Source organism: Labrus mixtus, chromosome 7 (assembly GCF_963584025.1).
Source record: "Labrus mixtus chromosome 7, fLabMix1.1, whole genome shotgun sequence".
NCBI classification, from domain to species: Eukaryota; Metazoa; Chordata; class Actinopteri; order Labriformes; family Labridae; genus Labrus; species Labrus mixtus.
This window is the reverse complement of record NC_083618.1, coordinates 15,463,916-15,487,619: the sequence shown is the minus strand read 5'-3', so window position 1 is coordinate 15,487,619 and position 23,704 is coordinate 15,463,916. Positions and strand designations below refer to the sequence as shown.

Genomic DNA, 23,704 nt, shown 5'->3' with positions numbered 1-23,704 from the left:
GTCGGGTGGGCCTGGTGGGTGGGGGTTACAGGATAGTGCCAATCTGTCATTTCTAACAAGCCAGGAGACTTAGAGCCAGGGCAGGTCACAGACACAGGACACACACAGGACACACACACACACACACACACACACACACACACACGCACACTCACACACACTCCTCGTCCTTACGCAGGCATCACATTCCAACTGTGGCATTCCTGCTAATTAGAACAGAAATTAATGATCCAACATGTGAGACAGGCTGACTCTGCCTCCCTCTAGTCAACATTTAGCCTTCCTCCTGGTTTCATTTACCTCTGTGTTAGATTCTTCTTCTGTGTTTAATCCTTTTCTTTCCGTTTAATCCCCCTCCCCCTCTGTCTATGTATGCACCTCCTCCTCTTCCATGACAGGGGAGAAAACATTCTAGGACTGTTGCCTTCGAACTTGAGCCAGATTCGTGGACGGCAGCCTCTGTACGTGGGGAGCACGGACTAACCACTAGTGCACCGGCGCCCCATACACACTACCTTTAATTGTTGAATGGGGACTGTCCAAACACGTCTGCTTACGCTCTCTGTGTAAAGGTGTTCAGTTGGTAAATTATCTTATTACATATGTTTCTAAATTGAAAAACTTCTATGGAAAGTATCTGGGTAAGCTTAGAGGAGATTTTGAAAAAAAAGATGGTAATGATAAATCAAACCAGGGAGTGGGCGGGGGCAGGACAGCAACTGATACAGGATTATAAAGAACAGCAGTCCACATATTTCTCAAAAATTACATCTATATTTTCCACTCTGCTATTATAATCACTTGTCCATTGATTTGATGGAGTGCTGTATTTGCTGCCAGATTGGCCTTTATGTGTTGAACATCCATGTTGCTGTGAGATATAACAATGCATATAGTTTTCATGATGCAGCCATGTAAAAAAAATCTAAATTTGGGGTTAACCATGTAGTTAATCTCAAGTTGCCCAATCCCTTTGAAAATCCTGCTGTCTTTGTCTCTCTGAAATTACTTTTCTATTAGCATTAATGTGAAACTATCGGAGCATTACTTGAAACACCTCTGAAAAATGGAGAGTGTAACTTGCAGAACAAGAGCTTGTAGTCCCCTCTCAGTGTGCACTGCTGAATAAATTGCTTGTTCTGCGATTGTATCTGTTTTTCTTTCAGGAACCGCAGTGATAAATTCTGGGGCAAAGTCACACAAAACCACAACAACACAAACAACAAACTCAATCTGGCAGTGCACCACGGCGGCCTGGGACACCTTGCCCACGATGCATCAGTGCAGGTCTGACCTTGAGTGCTAGGCATTAAGGTCAGGAAGCATCATTAGTCCTGTTCTCGCCACTGCAGCGCTAAGAATAGGAACACAGACACAATCAGTCACTCATCATCTCCATACAGCTTTTCTTTCTAGCTCTTTTATCTTTCCATAAGTCAATATTTTTGTTCAGGATTTCCTGGGAAGACTGAAACACTTAAAGGGATAGTCCATGTTTTTTTTTTTTTTAAAGTGGAGCTGTGTTAGGTTTTCATCAATAGTAAGTGTGCTTTGTACAATAGTAAACAGTGAGCATGGTGTCTCGATGAGCCATTCTACAAAGAAGCTATAATATGTACAAGACAACATATACATTAACCAGTCAAGAAAATCCTATCAACATTTCAGTTTAATTTTTCACAACTTGTTTGATGTTTGTTTGATGTTTTGATAGCCTGACATTTTCATACATCACATGTGTTCTTATATTTGATATTGTTTTAAGCTTTCATCATTTTCTTACACTTGTGTTTTTTCATCATGAGGTTAAATAAAAATGAACCTAGAATACAAACTTTTGTGTCAGTCAACAATAGTCAATTTAGCCTCTTTCTTTAATAGTCCATTCTCTTCAGACATTGTGATGGCTTTTGAAGTCAATCCACTTTTTGTAGACTTAAATTGTGTGGAAGGTTCTCCATATCATGAAGTTTCTCAACAATGTCCAACCAGTTTTTCTGAGTGTGTGTGTGTGTGGTGGGGGGGGGGGGGGGGGAGTCATCCTTATACACGTATAAGTCTTAAACGTACAATTTGTAGAATTGTATTACAATGTTTACACTAAAATTAATAAAAAATGGACTAAACCTATATTTTTTTATTGAGTACTTTCATTATTTCAGATATTTCCAAAAGTTATCAAAGCCAGAGAAATCTGTAATTTTATAGTTTTAACGGGACATGTTTATCGTTGCCGTAGAAACACCGTATGTTACATCAAAGACAGCTAAATGAAGAGGCAGGAATCGCTACTGTAAGCCGCCGTACTGTTGCTGTATGTGGTAAACAATGGTAAACATATTCTCTTCCTCAGGTCTGTTTTGCCCATATGTCGTGTATATGGTCAACTCGGAATACATCATGTATTTGTTTTGATTGACCCCTGGGTGCGTATTTACAAACTGTGACTTTCATTTAACATAAAGAACTAACAATATTATTTTAACTTTCTATGGATCACGTGTCTTAGTTTCCTGTTTACTTTTAAGATTCAGATCAACTACAACGCTTTCCAAACTTTACTTTTTTGTCTTCCTCTCTAGGTTTCCTTTCTGGATGATATTGCTTTATTCAAACATTTTTAGTCATAGTGTTCCGTGCACCAAACACCACTACTTTTTGTTTGATTGTCTCTATATTCGAAGTCTTGTTACAGAAATGTCCCTGAGGTAATTTGTCAGCGACTGAAGTGCAATTGCTTTGATTTTTTGGGAATAAATAAAATCACCGTGCTCGTTTGAGTCAAGTATGATACAAAATAACACCTCAGTTGGCAGGGAAATTTTTTTTTTTAAATGCACACAAATCACATGCCGGTCTCAGCCCACACCCTCCATCTCTGTCTCCCTCTCTACAGTCCCAGTTGGGGCTCTGGCTCACAATCAATAGCTTTCACTGCTAAGCCAATCTGCAATAATAAAGGCATTACAGACAGGGAAAAATAACACCAAATCTTATTAAATATGAGCGATGGTTTCTTCTCTTACATGTCTTCCTGTCTCTTGTTGCCTAGGTGAGCTGTAAGCCGCTCCATTGGACAAATCGCAGCAGTTGGTTTGATCCCTAAATGTTTGGGGATGATCAGTGAGCTCAGGATGGGGGCCCGCATGGTGGGCTACAGGTAGAGTTTGGAGCTTAGCATTCAGCTTGACTCCCCCAGCAGCCATGTATATTTCAAAGGATTGTCTTTTATATTCAGTCTGGGGCTCACTGGAGCACTCATATTTATTTCATTTTGTGGCATTTTTTAATTTTGGCAGAGGATTTTTTTTTTTTTACACCCTCCTCTTCTTCGACTCCCTCCATCCTTCCTGACATCCCCCTCTGCTGACTGAATGAGTAATGACATTATGCTTCTTTCACTGTGGAACTTTCAGAAAAGTAACTTCTAGCAATACAATTTCTGCCACTACTGCACCAAGCACGGGAAAGGAGATACTCAATATAATATTCTATGTATAATATTTTGAAATAAACATTCTCTATCACAATAAACCATCCAATTAACAACTCACCTTTCTCATTTAAGGTCATCATTGTAATTTAAAAATAATTGAAACCTTTTCAGAAAATATGAAATTTAGATTTTACCCAAATTCAGTGTAAACTAAACACCTGCCAGTGTTAAAAGAATGTATTAAAAATGGGTATTTCTCCTCTCCACTTTGCAAAAATAATATACTTGTTGATTTATTTTTCGATGCAATACATTTTATCTTCATATATATACGAGTTGATGAGGTGACAATAATTCTATTTCATACATACAGTATACTGTCGGCAAGTTTGATTCAGTTTATGGACAATGATAATAGATTTGTAAAAACTGAACTTGCATTGTTACTGATAAATGGGTGGATAAATAAAGGAGTGAGGAGTACTTTGTGTCCCTCTAAAATGCATAGTGTAGAAAACTACAGAAAGAGAAATACTCAAGTGAATAACAGGAACCTCAGAGAACACTACTTAAGTAAAATGTCAAAATGAGAAATGAAGTGTTTTATGTTCTTTCTACCCTTTAACATCTCATCACATACATATTCATCTTAAACATGCTGCGGTTGTTTTTTCAGCAGCGTGAAAATGATGACAGAGATGTCAGATTATGTCAACAACAGTTTTGACGTACCAGCTTGTTTGTTGTCTTGGTTAAATTGGTCAACTGGACTATCAAAATGTCCTTATAATTGAAAGATTAACTGAAATGGAGTCTTCTTGATAATAAAATAATAATCAAACCACCCAAACGCAACTCACTCTGAAAGACAAACCAGAACTAAATCCATCATCCTGCTTGTAAACTGCTGCATAAATCACCCCAAAAACTTCTTCTGGAAAATTCTCTGAAATAAAACGCAGAGAGGAGTTCTTTTTTCTGCAATGACCTCTGCTGCTGTTCTATCACTTTGACCCCTTCTTTTGATGCAAAGTAGAAATGGATCAATCTGGGAGTGATCCAGCTCTTTTAAAATACAGAGTTTCAGTTTTTAACCCTGAACTAACCTCCATCAATGCAGAGAGGAAATAAGACTCGTCAAAGAACATCAGTACTAAAGCTCTAGTGCTGGGTAGAGAAAAACTGTTGTTATTATTATTATTGGTTATATGTTCCTGCACGTCTATAGAGAAACACTTAGACACAGAAATAGGAAATTGCAGCAATTAGTTATTTACACAGAAAAAAGCCTAACCATTTATCATCTGGCATGAGCAAAATAAGTTTGAACAACATGCTAATATAAACACAAAAACAATGTTATTCCACTGAGACTTCTTTAAGGGGCACATCAGGTCCACTAAATTTAACTGAGGACTGCATTTGAATTGATGACAAACTAAGTGATAAAACTGTTTGCTGAGCAAGTCGCTGCATAACATTCGTGAAACCACTCGTGATGATGATGAGCTAATTTTAAACAACCTCGTAGAGCACGATAAAATGTGATCTCTCATATCTCCTTTAAATGATACAAGCAGTAAGCTTGTAAAAAATAATAACTGAGAATAATTGTGCAGTCTAAAAGATTTATAGAGAACCTACCAGCAACAACTATTTCCTTTTAACATTTTTTTTTTTTTTATGCAATGCCTTAACATAAGGGCTGATACCAACAACCTAATACAAGGACATTTAATAATAAACACAACTTGGAGAAAACACAAACCTTTAAAATATAAAACATCCAGCTCAAGAGTGACCAAGCACAACAGTTAAATCATAAATCCTGCAGGAGCATGTTTTGAATCTCTATCATTAGAAACAATGAGTCTATTGTTTCCACAGGCTCACCAAAACATCGTTCTTACTTCACAGGCCTTGCATTGTAAAAATGGCTGCATGCCATATAACGTTTCCAGATTGTCCTGATGCAAGAATAGAAAACATAAAAATAAAAACAACGATGTAGCACAAATCCACAGCTGCAGGTATATGTAGAAAAACATCTGGGTCTTAAAGGATTGACATATTTTTATCTAACATGACATTCAGGCTGATCTATAAAACAAGTATAACATTATTTGGCAACAGATTGTAATCTGCTTTACTACAATAAAAAAAGGAGCCGCTGTGGTTTGATATCTCAATGGAGAACAAGAATGAAATCATTAACTACACCATTTGGCAGCAGAATCCAATCTTTGCTACATCTCATGTGGTAAATGAAAATGGGAGGCTATGTTGATTTCTCAACAAAGAACATTTGTTATCACGGATGAAAATCAATCCTTACCAGAATAGGAATCATTGTGGAGCTAAATGTGCATAAAGACACAGACAGAGGTGTTTTGGCTGGTAGGACGGGTACATAAAGCTGGATTTAAGAAATGTTCACAAACACAATATTTAAGCCTTTAAATCCTTGTCCTGTAAAGAACAATACAAAATAGAGCAGGTGATGTAAAAATGCAGAAAATGGAGGGGGAGGAATGTGAATTAGAGAATTGATATGGGTGACACAAGGGGGGCTTGTTGAAGCTCTGACCTCGTGGATTAAACATCGTCGAAAATTACAGAAAACATTTATCAGCGACATTCATTTGTAAATCTCATTTTAATCTCTCTTTAGTTGATGTGGCAATCTCAAAATAATGCACATGCAGTTAAATACAAATTGCTTTGCCTGATGAGATTTTTTGTAAGATGTGATAAACCTTGAGGCACACGATAATGCAGGAGCAAAATTTGTGGACACATCATTTTTTAATATAACTCTAAGGTTAAATCCTCAAGACGATCTCAAGAATGATGTTCGGATAGTAAACTGTGTCATAAATTGTGGGAGTGTGTCGCTCTGGGAGTCATGGTTTACTCACTCAAGGTCTGCACAGGAGCTTTGATGTCATACAGCCTACTGCACAGGTACGTAATACAGGGGTGAGGTTTTTTTTTAACAGTTCTATTTTACAAGGCAAAAGGGTAGTCAATCTCTCCTGGATATCTTTTTAATCTCTTTCTTTCTGTCCTTGTGCGTGCATGTGCTTGATTTATGTGGTTCAGCGGGCCAGCAGGACACGAAGTCGGCCTCTCAATACACCGCTGTCTGATGTAGCAAGACATGAGATCACACCGGGCTCCTTATCTGAACTACAAGAAAACATCTAACCACACAGTGACAGAGAGAAAATATAGAGGAAATGAACAACAAGAAAACGTTAAGAGCTGGGATAACACTGGCGATTAGACGAGCTAGAAGTGAAGGGGAGAACAAGACACTACCAACTTTGTGAGGATTTAAAGCCGTTTTTCTTTTAGCTAAATGCTAATGCTTGCGAGGCAAATGCTAACAATGTCAATGTTAACTTTCTGAAGTTTGGCCAATTTAAAGTTTGCCATTGTCACCACCTTAATCTATCCTGTAAGCATGTCATAATTTCCTAATTAGCCCAACTCACATAAAGTGAATAAAAATTTAATTGGACACAAAGTTTTGGGAACACAACCCATGAAAAGGTTTAGTTCATATCATGGAGATTCATAAAAGAGATACCAAAATATTTTAATAAGAAAATATCCATAGGGAAACCTATGGTGGAGCAACATGAAAAGTCAGGACACCACAAAAATTAGCGGTGAGATGGTTAGCGGTTTGGGAACAACAAAAATACGAAGAGTGATTAAAAAGACAACTGGACTGGGTTAAGGATCGAAAACATTTACTGCTTAAAGCTTGCTCTTGCACAACTCAGGAGACAAAACGTTTATTCTCCTTTCTTTTCAAAAAAGAGTCACAAAATTTGAAATAAAACATTTTTTCCGAGCTTGACGAGGTCTCTCTCTTTTTTATTAGATTACTTTTTGGCCTTCATTGGTAGTGGTGTGTCCAGAGGGGTGACCAAGGGTGCCATATGTGTCTATGTACATACTTTATGCAACCCCTACATAAATTAGTGCCCCAGTTGGGCCACCTCAGAAGTTTGGACACGCCACTATTTGTGGGACAGGGAAAGCTGAAGAGAGACATGAAATATGGGGAGAGAGAGTGTGGGGGATGACGTGCACCAAATGGTCGCAGCCGGGAGTCAAACCAACAATCAGTGCGTCAAGAATCGAGCCTCTGAACACCGGGCACCTGCTCTACCAACTGAACTAAACTAATGCCTGGATTAGGTCTCTTTTAAAATTAAAAGGGGTCTAATCTGAGATTTTGTGCATGTTTTTATTTGACAGTAAAAAGTGAGGCGGGAGAAAGAAAAGATGTAATCTGATTTTGCTTTCACACAGATCTCATATCATCTCAGGGAAATAAATAAATCCTTTTTGAGATCTCCTCCCCGAATGTGTTTTTCTCTGGGCCAGGCTAAAGTCCACTTGCCTTTTGTATCAAGCTTTGAATTACAAAGAGCTGGGTGACTGAAAACCTTTGCTGATATCATCAATGAAAAAATGGGATGTAAATTTCTATGTACACAAGGTAACAGCAGTGCAACTGAACAGAGCATGCACATGGCTTTAAAGCTAAACACTTGTAATCTAAGTGGTTCTCCTTTTGGTTCACCTTTTCCCTACAAATAAAACAATTAACGTGAAATTAAAAGAGTTGATTTGTTTGTTCTGTAAACTGACTTTAAATTTAGGGGAACATTAAAAAGTAGCACAGACAAGCTAGTTTCCAAAAGAGGAGGTAAGAAGTGAAGACATTTACAGCTTGTAGAAGTTGTTAACAGGAGGAGTCAAATGGATCGCAGAGTTTGCAAATTAACTTGATTCATTCAAGCGATCAGTCTATCCATCCCTTAACTGTAGTTAGCTGAACTTCACACGGTCACCCATGCAACATATTTGACTTCAGCCGTCATGCACTGACAGTTTAAGGCAACACCGCTGCCACCTCTTCTACCCAAAGACATAAGGAGAGGAGGATGAGTTTGATCAGCATTCCCTGGTCTGTCTCTGTCTTTGTTTTCTCTTCATCATATCGTTTCACAGTCTCCTCAGCTGAACACACAGATGCTCAGCTCTCTGCAGTGAGACATCCGGCCAATCGCTGTGGAAACATATGTGTCTGTTTCTCAGTCTGTCTCTTCCTCGCCATCATTCTCCTCATTCTCTAGGTGACACATTATGTCACTGTCACTGACTGGTCATGTCTGTACATGCAGGTCGGGGTCTGGTCCAAGAGTTTGCCGAGGGGAGGGTGACATCTGGTGAGCAAAGTGAACTCAGGCATCAGGAAACTGGTTCCATCTGTGCTTTTTGACCACACACTGACACACAGAGAGAAAGACGTTTTCTTAATTTGTATACAATCATGAGGGATCCGGCTGTGAATGACAAGGGCAGAAGTTTCAATTATCCTTATCAAGGCCGAAGTCTGAATATTTCTCAGAACCTCAAGTCACATTCATCTGCTGAATCTCTCAAAAATGATTAGTGTTTAATGTCAACCAGTGATGATTAGTTCACCAGAGCTATGTGCGGGAGCAAACAGAGAAACAGACAATGGGGCTTCAGTAACCCAAGAAGAGTCCAAGGAAAGTGCTTGATGTTTAAAATAAGAAAAGAAGAAGCTTGGCGTTAAGAGGGAGATTTAAGAAAAAAGATAAAAAATCAAGGATTGACAGCAAGGATGAATGTGGATGTAAATGTAGTTATCCTATTGGAGAGCACTGAAAAATGAAAGAAGTGTCACTAGCATGCGTCAACATTGTTTGGAAATTACTCTCACTGCTGGAGAAGACACAAAAGTTCTCTCTCTCTCAGTTGAACCACTTTATACAAGTGCTTAGTCAAGGTAATGGACCTTTACTGTGACAATTAACAACTTGGATTATTTAAAAAATAATGTCTCTTCAAATTTTCAGCTGCTTCTGGATGTACCAAAACAAAGAGTCTCTGGAGAAGCACTTGTGGATGGCTCAAGGTTTTTTCTTTTTAATACCAGTCAGAAAGGAGATCTTACTAAAAGTGTACAGTATTGTCAAGGGTTTGTACACCTTTCCACCCATCCCCAACCTACATTAAAGATATCTACACTGCATTTACAGCCAGTCAGAACAGCTGGAATATATCTACGTACTTTCTAACTAGTAAAAAATGAATCATTGGGTTGTATAACGAATCTTGTTTATAAAAATCAACACAAATTATGATTAGCCAAAACCCAAATGCAAGATACTACAGTAGGTTCTGTCAAAGATCAATGTCTGTCAAAAACAATAAATGAGGATCGAGTCATCAAAGGTATTGGTCGACATCACCTCCTTTTTTTCCCACCTTAAAGAAACCACATAGGGAGTCAATACTGTGGGCTGTTTCTACATAGAAAAGTAACTTTCTCACTAACAGCTACAGCCCTTCAGAATAGAATCCCCTTGTTCAGAGTCTGTAATAACATCAAAGGCATAAAGGTCCTCTAAGACATCCTGATAGTTTAACTCTGCATGATGAGTGTAACGCAAGTTTCCAATGTGAGGGCAGCTAAAAAGTGAGAAGATTTTATGATGTTCTCTTTGCCCACACAGCCTCAAGTTCAGTTCACTCTTGCATCCTCTCCATCCCCGGACCTGACCTAGACTGCCTCCCTACTGACCCCCTCTGGGCCAAGTTGGACCAAGTTAAAGGAGAGAAAGTCTACCATCGCCGCCTCTGCACACACCCTCCTCTCCCCTCGTCATCAATCTCTCCATCCCCCCCCCCCCCCCGCTTCTTCGATGCTGCAGCTAATTAACTAAAAAACCAAGCAGAGATTTTATATTATTCAGCAGTGAGAACTGCCATGTCTTGATCCAGAAACACCCAGAGAGAAACATGATAACTGGAGCCAGAAAGCACCAGGAGAGGAAGAAGGGAGAAAAAAAAAAAAAGCACACGTCTTGTCTCCACCAGGGCGCGAGGAACTGAGAGCTGAGTTTCTGAGATTCTACTCACATATTTTACTTCTTCCAGGGCTACATTTTAATCAGACACACTGGCAAAGTAGTTGCGGGCCGGGCATGACCATGTGGAGGAAGTGGAAAGAGCATGCAAAAGGAGAAATGGAGCGACGCAGGGAAAGATAGAGGCTCAATTGTGAAGGTTTTGACAGGCAGGTGGCAGGTGAGAGAGGTGTAAGATGAAAGACAGCGGGAGAGAAAGACAGAGAAATAGACTGAGAGGAGTGCGAGAGATCTGTGACCAAATGGTTCTGCCAAGTGCTAGCTGCTCGGCTCAAATCTCCAGACCGCTCTCCATTAAGCTTCAGTCCAGGAAACAATATATAAAGAAAGTTCTGTCACGGGAAAACAGTCTGCAGAAAACAAATCTCTTAATATAACAGCTTGTAAAAACATATTTTCCAGTTTTCATCTCAATAATACATCACATGTAGCTGTGAAAATCCTTAAAGGACGAAAAGGAATGCAAACAAGACTCCTTTATTACATGTCGTCTTAAGACACAACTGCAGCAAATCCTGGAGATTCTTGTATGTCCCGAGGATTTCTGCAGGATCTTATATTTATTAAGACAGCATGATTGCACACTGAGGCTTACCAAAAGGGTCACAATTCTAGCTGGGTTACCCGTGTCGTTTTTTTCCGCCCTCTCACCCTGCCTCAGTTCCTCCAATAAATTCAATGCATGTCTGAATTAATGCATTACAAGGCCTGCTGGAGATATTAAAAAATGATAAAAACTAATCCCTCCTCTGCCGACCCGTCTGTGGCAGGGTCCTCACACCGAGCTGACCCTGAGCATTCTCTGCCGTCTGCAACATGAGTTATGATATTTGGTGTCGCTCGGATTACACTTTAATATTTCATTACATGCACAAAATCCTATTCTATATATCTCCCCGAGGTGTGTCACTATTAATCATAAGACGTTGTGTGAACCCAAGGCTGTCTTCCTCCGAACAATGTGTGCTACACTCATACACAACTACTGTGTGGACGGAGAAAGAAAAGATTGACTAAAGGTACATCTACAGCGTATATCTAGGTAATTACAAATTGTGCACGTAATAACAACACATACGCACAAGGAAACAACTGACTTTTTTTTTCTTTAAGATTCTGCCAGAATTCTGCGCTCAGTGTGAGCTCTGCTCAGTTCACATGTCTGTCTCTCGCATCAGTAAACACACGTGAACACATCAGAGTACACACTGCTATATCAAATAGCAAAAGCATGAAGCCCAGCGTGTGTTTTCACCCTAGGGAAGCTGAGACGAGGCAACACACTGACCAATGGGGCGGCAGCATGATGCCAGGACTGGTGTCTCCCTGCCGAGAGCAGAGCTGCTCATCATGCATGTATGAAACCAACACAGTGCCCATCATCGGGAGCCAAGCGTCCATTCTGATGAGATTTATTTCCGAAGCTCGAGTCTGGTCCTCACAGCCAGAAAAAAGGAGAGACAGAGAGGGAGAGAAAGAGGCAGGGAGATATTAACACACTTCTCACATCACAGAGTTGACAGGGGACGTCTCAAAGTGGAGCAACACCAGTGGAGAAATCCAAAGTAGGGCTGACCACTTCACACCCAGAACCTCCCTCTGCTGCTTTATTTATTAAGTCATGCAAAAGAGGACGACAACAACAGATCCCCAGTGGAGATTCAGGCGAACTAACAGTTGAATACATTACTAAAGAAAACAAACAGAAAAACACTGCCGCCCACAAAAAAAGGCATAATGTGCTGATTAACAATAACATTCAGCTTTTAAAATTTTGAAATGCAATACCCACACTTCAGGACCCTAACAAAACTTATTTTTGAGGATATTTTTCTACAAAACCCTGTTTTAAATTAAACATAATAATCCAGAAGTCTTTCAACTCAAATGTTTATCAGAGAGACAAACAAGTCCTCTTTGCAGTGGTTCTTAAATGCGATTTTCAGCATGCCAGACATATGCTTTGAAAAGCCACGTACAAGAATGTACATTTGAAATCAATTCAACTTGCTTTTTGAAATTCTCCATTCAACAGCGGTTTGTTTATGGTGTAGTGTAAAACAATGATCCAAAACTAGGAGTGCAGAGGAACATGGACATAACTATTCAGAAGGTTCATCTTTAGTCTGAGACCTCGCTGCTCAATCGAGGGATACAAGTGGACATCTCTCTCCCTCTGATGTGCATAGCAGGTGTTTAACACGACTTAAACATGTAAGAGAGGAGATGAGCGCAAGGAGAGACTCTACATTAGTGTATCGATCTTGATTGGCGACCTTAAACGGAGAAGATTTTTTAAATAAAAAGGCTAAAATGGTCGGCTAATACTGTCCATGTGTGCGAAACACAATAGACAACTTAAAATGCCATTATTATTATTTTTATAATTATTTGCTTATTTGGCATACTTCCCCGCCGGACATTTTTGCCGTCAGTATCTACATCACAACTGTGCATGTTGTGGGGTATAAGCCCGTGGATTATGGCTAATGTAAACCCCTACCATAGAGCCATTCTGTATATCATGCCCGACAGGAAACAATCATTTATGAGCTTGCCAATTTAAATTAGTGAGAAAACATGGCTTTTTCCAATCGCTTATTTGTATGAAGATAATGGATCAGAACATTAAAAGATACATTTAAGTTCCTGTGATCGGCCCCCTGTTGATTTCGGTGCCCCCCTGTGGACAGGGCTGTCTTTGCTGGTTTTGTACATGTGTCGTGATTTAGTAATTTATCTAGAATTTCAGCTTTGAATAATGAAAAAAAGGATAGTATGGTGGCAATCAGTTAAGTACTTCATCTGAAACATCCCGTAGCAGTATTTTCAGACATTGAAAATAACGAAATAAAAATAATCAATCTTCTTACTGATGGTCTCTTGCTCTTGTAGGTCATACAGAAATAATTAAACTAATATCAGTCAACTGTGTTGCAATTACCTGGAAGAAAGCACTTAAATATCTACAATTTTTTATTAGTGTAACAGTATTTCAAACTGTCCAGCCATGGAAAAACTAACTTAAGCCACTAAATGAAAAAATAAGCTTTTTTTATGGGGGAAATGTAGCATATATTTTGAAAGTAATCTACCGAGATGCAAGTTTACTCAGAATATGATGTAATACATAAAGACAATGCAATTTTATTCAGCATAATAGAAAGCATGTGGGTTGTAGTTTTTTGCATTATTGAGTTTTTCGTGGGTTTTGGTTAAATGTTTTTATGTTGTGTTATGCCTCAGAGAGCACAATAAATATCATGCTGATCAATGCTATTTTCCTTTTGTTCAGGACATGTTACCACGACAGATGTGTGCCGCTGTTTGTGGATAGTGTTACGTGGCCATGATAACAAACCCAGCTCTAATGTTTATCGGCTTCAGCTGTAATTGTTCATTTTCTCCCCTCTCTGCCATTATGCCTCCAACACCTCCACGATAATTGCTGCGTAATAGATAAGCTCTTTGTCTATCACACTGTAGTCAAAATGTAGAATCGAATACTGATGTACCCTACATTCCCTAGTTCTACCTCCTAGTTGTATTCTGTTTATGCCTGTGCTCGGGGATAATTCATTTCATTCTCTGCATGCACGTCTGTGTCACATATCTTTGCAGCAAACGGATTACGAGTAATATTCTCAAATTGATTCCTTTTCAGGCGTTATCATCTCCTCAGACATTCCCTTTTTTTGCCTCCACAACTCTTCTCAGGGAGCAATTTTCCATACAGCTGGGTGAGTCATACACGGTACTGTTGAAATAATGGCTGGCCATCCATTGGGGGAGACGGAGATGCATTAAAATGCTGTGTGAGTGTGTGTTTTGCAGTGTGAGTAGAGCTCGGTTCAAGACAGATCAGGTGTGGTTATTTTGACCTGGACCCCCGTATGTGCTTTTTCCTGGTCTGCCCTCGCTCTCCCTCCCTTCACTCTGGGAAAAGGGGGAGACAGAAAGACAAATAAAGCAAATCAAGGACGTCTGACAGGAAAAGGAGAAACAAAACCTGCAACCTGTAGCCCAACAAAAATCTCTGACGTTCTCCATCATCATATTGCAGGCTGGCAGGTGCATAGAGAGCTGTGTCAGAGGCTGGTGGATGTATCAGGCCATGAGATGTGCCACCCTCTCGGGGTTGAAGAAGCAGCTGTGCACAGGCCTTCTTCTGAGATGATCCTGGCAGTGAAACCTGGGTTGCATGGTCTGATGTTGAGCCCAGAGTTCTGCTTCTGTGTCTATCTGACCGTATTTCCACTGACGCACCAGAAGTAAGCTTTCTAACACCAGGTCAGGGATATTTGGGTCTTATTTTAAAGTGTAGTACACTGTTGAAGGATTATTCCCCTTGCCGAGCTTGGTTCAATCGGGCTTGAAGGATATTTTTTTTTAAACCTCAAATTAATATTATTTTTACTCTTTCTTCTGGTTGTGTTCGATGAAACATATTTTTGTTGCACTATAATTGTTAATACTGTACATGGCCAAAATGCAGAGAACCGAGAAGTAAGGTGATTTAAGCACCAATCTGGTTTCATTCTGACCCATTACAGTACTCTACATTCATTTTATCACATTATTTTTAACTGCTGCCAGCGAAGGCTTTATTAATTTAGTGCAAGTAATAACTGCTCTGTATGTGTAGCTTTATTCAGAAAGAAGTGGAATATTCAGTATTTAATTATTTTTCACAATTTAAGTTCTGAAGAGTATTCATTATTATTTGAGCTCTAGTAAGGTAAAAAGTCAAGTCATAAAGTCAACACCGGTGGTCTCTTGCTCAGTGTCAGAAACCAAATCATTACTTTAATTCCAATGCTGTACTAAGAACAGGTTTCATGGACTCTCAACTTTTTCTGCATTTGCTGCTTTAAACTTTACTCAACTTCTGGAGAAATATTGTAATTTCACTCCACTGTGTTTTATTTACAACTACAGTGACTTTGAAAGATTTCTCATGGATTGGAAAACATTAATAATTAAATAATTAAACAGGATGCATTGATAACAGTCAAACTAATCAAGTATACTTACACAAGTATGCTAACACATACCAAACACTGACACATCCTCACCCCCACCCTTCACAGACTATTTGCACAGTCAAATTGCATTAATTCAAAATTAAATAATTTTTACCTCTACTAAATTTGCACATGCACACCTGTCACTTTAAAGTTTGTAAAATCTATTGTTCTGTTGCTCTAAAGAAATCTGTCTGCAATTAATACAACTTTTTAAGTTTTGTTCTAGCTCTACGTGTTTTACCTTTTTTATTTCACTGTTTACTTATTTTTAAACTTTACAACACAGGTGAGAAGTCAACATAGTATAGTGACAGTAAGGTTCATTCTGATTCAGTACATGCGAGTGTTAAGCAAAATGTCTTCCTCATGAGTCTGCATCATCAAAATGCTGCTTATATATCACTTTACTGACCGTTTCTGAAGGTAACTTTGAATGCAGGAGTTCAACACTTTGGTGCTACTTTGTCCAAAGGTTAGGACAGAAAACAATCTCCCATCAGTATCTTTCTAATTATTACACCAGCTCTGCCAACTCTGTCATTTTATCTAAACATGTTGGATAAGTTGCAGATCAAATTAAAGAGTCTGTGTGCTATTACTAATTGAAATTATTTTTTTTATAAAGTAAAGAAAACATAAAGAACTTGGTAATAAGTAAACCATGAAGACCAGCATCCCTTCCTTTTCACAAGTTCATCAAATTTCCCCAGGTGCTATTCAATTAAATTATATTCATTCAGCTACAGTCCGACCGTCACACCTTCTAACAGAGACTATCTTTAACCACATCACAACTCAATAGCTTTAAAAGTATGCAGAACTGTGTCTGGCTTTATCACAAGTTTATTTGGATGTGATGTGACTTGGCAACCAGCCCCAGTAACATACCAGCATTCCCATACATTATCCAAAAAATAATAATCTGATAAGGCTTTGTGAATCTGGAAGAGTATTTAAAGTAACTACACAGCTATGCATACAATCTGTGCAGGAATTTAAAGGCTCCAGTTTTTAGCATTATTTGACTTTTGGTTCAGTTACTCCCTGATTTAAAGGATTTGTTCTCATTTTCCTCATAATGACAAAGTAAACTCTCAACACCTTTAAAACAGACAGTAAGGGTAGTAAATCTCAAACAAGAAAGCAAAGGAAGCCTTTTTGCTGTATGTGATCACTGCTATCATGCTGTAAACTGTTACTTTATGAATCTGTTTACTATTTTTATTAACTGGAGCTTTCTGGAACAGCAGAGGATCCCAGATGAGACAGGCGGGGACGTTTTATTCAAGTTGTTTGCTTCTGCTTCTCTGATTTCCATATTTTTCCTTCCAACACAAGAGCTTCTACCAATTGCCAGTGTTATTTGCAGTTATGTGAGAGCCCACCATCTGGCATTCACAGCGCAGTCAATCCAAACCAAAGCAAGACTCTTAAGACAGCTGGAGGCTAGTTTGTTAAATTAAACAGAAAAATTAACTTGATTTTTCACAAAATCCTGCCTTTCTCCTCTCTGCATGCACCTTGTCCTATTTGAAATCAGCTAAGACAAGGGAGAGATGGAGAGCAAATAGTTCTAATTAAAGCACTGCAGAAGAAGTTCAACAGCAGGAATTTAGTGAAAATATGAATCATTCCACTGTTAACTGAGCACAGCAGGATGAGGTAACACAAGGTTAGATTAAGAGAGCCAATAGAAAACTGAAACCTGCTCCTTGTTTGTATACAGGGCATCAACTATACGTCTGTGAAGACCTCATGGTTTGTTTCATTCCAACAGCAGCAAAAAAGGACACAGCTCCAAATATTGCACTTAGCTTTTGTTGTTGACTTGATCTCTTAAACGCACAGTATGTAAAATGTGTCGCCAGGGGGCCCTCAATCAAAACAATAACAGTTATATAATACAATAATAAGTTAAATCAAAATCTGTCACAAACTAATTTGACTATCACATAAGCTCCTTGCTCTGCAAAAACATAAAAACAAGTGATTTTAATTCAATTAAATATATTTCAACTTATTTCCTGTCAACTCAACAAATGATACAATTATTTATTATTACAATTAATTACAAGTTTTAGGCACATGACCAAACTATGATATAAGAACTTTGTTGCCTTATTGCTGCCTGCAGAGATATTTTTTTCTGTAATTTTTAAGACACATATACTTAATCATCTCAGCTTAAATGGAAAAGCTTCCCTCTGCACATTAGACTCGGTGTAATTTATTTTGCTGAGCTCCTCCAACAAATTCCATATGTTAAAGGCTCAATTCAAATCTTTAAATTTGCCGAAAATAAAATAAAGTCACCACATTGTAGTCATAAATGAAGATGATTGTAGTTTACTGCTTCAGTCAAATTGTGTCCTGGCTGTGGTGCTTTTAATGTGTTTCATCTGAAGGTGTAACTAATTACACTGTAAGGGTTTCAAACACGAATGCCTGTAATATTAGAAAACATCCAAAATGTAGGACAGGAGGACTTATTTTGACAGCTACGTTGACCTGGACTGGGACTAAGTTCTGATTTGGGTCGTGACTTTAAGAAGTTTTAAAGGACCCAACCCAGAAACCAGCTCCTAATCCAGATCTAGGTGTGACAGTAAACACAACATCCCTCCCTTTCCAGCTGTTTCCTGTCTGCCTGCAGAAGTGTGATGTGCCTCAGCATGTAAACCTCAGACCCATCTGCTCTGCTCCACACTGCTGAGGAAAAAAGCTGGTTCAACAATCTTTGGTCTTTAGAAAATAAGCTAACATGTCTGACACATTTAGTGTTGAAGGGGCCAGAAATGAAACATCCTTTTTCATTCTCACCAATGTGTTGCTTTTTACAAAAAATATATTTTAAAAATCCTGAAAACACGTTGAGATATATCTGAAAATGTGTTCCTTAGACGAAAACATGAACTTGATCCTGTCTTACTAATACACCTCTCTTCTTTCCTTAGTGGTACTTGTATTGTCAGTTTAAATTAACATAGATAAAAAAGTACATTTTTTTTTTTATACTTCTAGACTGATTGTTATAGAATCCCCCCCCCAATATACATGAAAGTATCAGATTTAACTTAAAATATGAGGCTTTCTTTTTTATTTAATGTGTATAAAATGCTGATATTAGTTTTGTCATTAAATAAAACGTTAATATTATTCTTAGACATGAATGCATCATCAGTAACATAAATCCAATGGAACTAAACAATAGAAAAGAAATGACTGGGATAATAACTCAACATTATGTGTGCTGCTTTCTTGGAAAACTAGCTGTACTTAAATTAATAGGTTTTTTTATGAAGACGTTAAGCATGTATTGGAGTATTTTCAAACTGATGAATCATTGCTTTTTGAACTTTAAAAAAGGCTTCACATAGTCTACTTCCACCACTCCATATTAAAACTCAAGGTTCACTCTGAAATCACAATTAGGATCATTTAAAAGAACAAAAAAGTTGATTTAACGTGTACGATACGAGCACAACTTGGACCCAGACATAACTTTGACGACCACATTTTTAACCTGAACACATCTCGAACAGGAAGTGAACCAACCACAAACAAACAAACACACACATACACACACACACACACACACACACACACACACACACACACACACACACACACAAACACACACACACACACACACACACACACACACACACACACACACACAAACAACTTTTTTTTGGCTTTCTTTAAACTGCATCTTCTGGAAACTGTCACATAGTTGTGGCATTAGGAGTCATTTATTGGAGTAGTGTGTGTTTTTCTTTTTAATGAAAGCAGCACAAATGTGAGTACACAGCCCTACATGGGCACCATATCCTGGATAGTGGTGACAAATGCTCGTTCGAAGCAGAACCTACATTTCTGTAATGAAGTTTTATTTTACATTAGTCTAATAAATATGACATCTTCACACATTTAAATGAAATTTCCCCCTCTCCTTACGGCTAATACAAAGCCTGAGGAGGATCTATTCACTGCAGCGAGAAAGCGATAACTCATTTTAAAAGTAATGGCTTGTCAAAAATGGGGCAGAGGGCTGTTGAAAGGGGAGAAAACAAATTAAATAAAAATGGATCGTTGCTTAACCTTAAGCAAACCATGTTGGAATCCATTAAAATACTGCATGAATCAGTGGCTTTTTTTTTTAGGTTAAAGAATACTTTGATCTCTGGGTACAATTTCAGAGGCAATAGATATCGGCCCTAATGTGATTGCTTCTGTCATCATGATTCAACAGATTACGTATCTAATCGGTTAGTGAACAGAGAATATAATTTGCACAGATTACAAACCCAGTGGTGCCTCCTGCTGCTGCTCGGTGAAACTGGGCCGCTTGACAGTTTAGATGATCCAAAGACGGACAGATGGGTGGACGAAAAGACAGCGAGTGGGAGGGAAAACCACCAAGCACCTGGTTTAATCCGTGGTGGAAAAAAAACAAACATCTGATCCTGTTCTAGAGATGGCTCAGATTTTTCTGGCGTGAAGATGTGCCCAACATGTGGGCACGGGAAAACATGGGAGCATGGAATCACACACATCCACATTTTCCCCGAGACTGAAATGCAAAGCTATGCAGAATATCTGAGACATGATTGCAAAGGAAGTAGGACTATATATAATGAAATTAAAGTGACTCAGGCGCTGTAATATCCCTGGGGTATATAGCTAGTTGTTTTATGGGGGGAGATAAGAGGATTTTGTCAGGTTGAGATGCCGGCTAATGCTATTGTTCCTACTGGGAGCATAAAACAGCAAAGGAGCTTTTCACACATCTTTTCTTTCTTTGTAGTGCTGTTACTGTAGATATCATTTCAAAGCACAAGGTGGGAAAAAATACCATACCATTGCAGCATCAGACATCATATGCAAAGAACGCAGCTTATTTATTTATGTGAGAACCCACCCACTAAATGTTCCTCTCTGAGTATTTACAGACAAATTCATTTAAGGAAAAGACATTTTAAAACAAGTTTGCAGTCAGAGAACAGCCTTTAAAGAAATTACGCAGAAAATCTCCTCCTTTCTACTCATCCTCTCCTCCCCATCTCGCACTTATGCGCTCCCACATGTACATAATCAGGCCTTGAAGGTACTGAAAATGACCACTGAGGACCAGTTCTGTTCAAATGACCATGAAATTCAGTTAGAAAGATGTCTAATGTTAACTTTTCTTCCATTACCTTACAATGATTTTTACTGCAACATTTCCTCTTATCCCTATTTAGTCATTTTCCTACCTGTCTTCACTTCTTCTTCACTCATTAATCCCTCCAGCTAAAAGTGATACAAAATATGGAACTTGTCATATCAAGTCAGCCAAATCACTGAGTCATCTACACCTCCTAGGTGTTGAAAACAAACACATTCATCCACTTTTTTACACCTCAGAAAAAAACAATCAGAAAACAGGAAAGAAGAAAAAATTACATTAGAATTTTACATTGCATGTTACTGTAAAGCTCCAGTGAAATAATCCGATACCAAGTCGATCCGTATAATTGAACCCAGGTTGCACTCTCATGCACAAGAGGCAGAGTCACACTGTGCGGCAGAAATGATTTGCATTCAATTTACAAAAGAAGTGCAGGTGGTATTACCTGTCACAATCCAACTTTACACCAATCTGCCAGCAGCCAACAGGGCATTTTTAAACAATCTCACGCTAAAATAACCCTGCATGCAGTCACCGTTTACTCGCATTATGAGAGAGATTGCTGGGGACTGTGGGGGCCGCAGAGCAGATCTGTACTGAAGAAGTGAAGGTTTCCCACCCGTCCCCCCTCCTTAAATCCATAAAGCCCTAACACCTGAACCAAGTGGTGTTCATCAAAAGACTTGTTTTACACCTGAGTACAGTAAAAAAAAAAAAAAGAAGAAAAAAAAGAGCCACAGTGTCAGGTGATTTTTACACCTGTAGTTAAAGAAACAGTTAGGGTTTTTAAATGAAAATCAGTTGGGGGTAAAATGATCCATAATGGAAGAAGAGGAAAGGAAGAGGAAGAAGGAGGAAAATGAAGGAGTCAGAGGTGAGGAGAAGGATCCTGAAAAAAGTCATGTTTTTATTCTCTTTCATTTCAGGCTGAGGCTGAAGACACACTGAGCAGCTCCACGTTGTCTGCATTAGCAAGGACAGACAGCCTGCTATTGTATTCTGTATTATATTGTGTTATATGTTTGTATAAACTGACTGCATCTCTACTGCCAGAGTAAAGCAATCAGAAAAAAACACTCAAGGATAATACAACACGCACTTTTACGCACGCACACATTTACCCACACATTATCAGCATCTGCAGCAGAAGCATCAGAGCCGAACTAGGCGCACAAACTCTTTGCCATAGCGATGCTGAGATAATAAAACAAGCCACGGGCGTGTTTAACTTCTAAAGGAAAATTAGAGGAAGTTGCTGGGAGCGCGAATAGATAGATATAGATAAAGGAGGGGCAGCTTAAGTGGGAGCAAAGGGGGAACGCTTAGTGAGCAGAAATCTGCGCGTTTTGTAGACTGGAGAAAAGACTCACAGCCGTTCATTAAGATGAGTTAATACAAAACAAAGAATGAATAGTTTAAAGGTGTTTCTGTGGTCTGAACAGCTGATGTGAAGTTTTAACTACTTCCAATCAAGTTCCAGCGCGCAAAGATGTTGTGGAGATCCTGCAAATTCTGCTGAAATCCAAATAACCATACAAATCTACAGGTTATAGTATATAAAAATCCTATATAGCTTAGTTAAAAACTATTTATTTGAGCCGATTAAAAAAAAAAAAGCGTGTTTCTTTTTGAGCTGAAGGAATTCGAGGAAACGGACCCTCTGAGTGGAGAGTGCAGGTGGATAAATGTGAAAAATGTGTACTCTAAGGTGTTTTCTTCCCATTAATATTAACTTACCTTCCGTAGGATCCACTGGCAGAGGAGAACTACGGTCCAACCGAGAACCTGCATGTCACCGTCCTTAACTAAGACCACCCCGTAAAAAAAAACTACACGTCTCCCCGACTGGACATAAAAAGACGCACCGTGGAATCCAAGCAATCCCAACAGGCAGGCGACAGGTGAAAAGTATTACGGAAGCAGAAAAACACACGCAAAGTTGTGTGTTTGTTCAGTCGGAGTCGCCGATGGTGCTTTCGAAAAACTTTGAGCGTTGTGATCAGTTCCTGTGGTCCGCCTCATGTGGCACATCCATGCGGTCTGCCTCCGCTCATGCTGCTGCGCGTCTGCTGGAAGTTTGCGCGGAGACGAAGTCAGTTTGGAGGGTGGACGCGGGGAGAGGATCATCAGCGCTTCCTGTGTTTTTGGACACTGACTGGTTGATTTAGAGAAATGAGATCCCTCTTTCTCTATCTCTCTCTCTCTCCCCCTCCCACCCTCAATCTCTTTCTCTCGGTGTCCACGCGCGCGTCACAGCGCACATGCAGCGAACGATTATTGGCAGCCACACTGGCCACAGCTGCATGCTCGTATTTTTTTTTTTTGTGGTGGGGGAATAATGAGGTGACTATACTCCTCTAAGTACTTAATCAAAGACATGTCAGGAGTTTCATGTGTGGGATTAGGTTTAAGTCAACTTTAAGGTAGTGTAGTTTTAGAATGAAAAGTGGATACAATATGACTTTTAGATGCTAATCTTCTCAAACAGGTATTATTTTCAACTATTCTTGCAGAGCTGAAGTAATAATTTTACAAATGGATGAACAATTATTTAAAAGCGCTTGTTGAAGCGGATATGGCAAACAGTTCCTTTTTCAGCTTGACAAATGTGAGAATTATACATTTCTCTGTCACATCAAATAGCAAATTAAATATATCTGAGTTGCAATTTGAAACTGCATAATCAGAAGTAGTTTATAAGTACTGATATAAGGCTAAGTTTTGTCATTCTTTTTTAAAAAACACATTTCGCTGACGTTTTATCAAAATATATTAACGAGTCTAACGAGAATATTTGCTTTATTATGATTATCAATAGACAACCAAGTTTCACAGGCGTGTGGCTATTACTTTGCACACATTGTTATCTTCACTCTCTCTGCATTCCTACACTTTAGGAGAACCAACCAAACAGTACGCAGATAGAATAAACTGGAGTAAAAACTCCACAGATTCTCCATTTGAGATTCAACGCATGTGTTTAGTCTTTGTAACAACTACAGTAATCTGTGAGTCTGGCTTACAAAAAGTCTAACACAAACAAAAAACAATCATTATATTACTAGACTAAAACCTTGACTGCTCTGTTTAA

General features: G+C 38.8%; 1 protein-coding gene across 1 annotated transcript in view; it reads right to left on the bottom strand.

Moving 5' to 3' along the window:
- LOC132978159 (neurexophilin-2) overlaps positions 1 to 22,789 on the bottom strand; it is a 43,417-nt gene extending 20,628 nt beyond the window's left edge. The window contains exon 1 of the mRNA XM_061043254.1: positions 22,351 to 22,789. Within this exon, the coding sequence (XP_060899237.1) occupies positions 22,351 to 22,404 (54 nt within the window). The 5' untranslated portion in view covers positions 22,405 to 22,789. The remainder of the gene's footprint in view (positions 1 to 22,350) is intronic.
- Between the last annotated feature and the right edge of the window lie 915 nt (positions 22,790 to 23,704).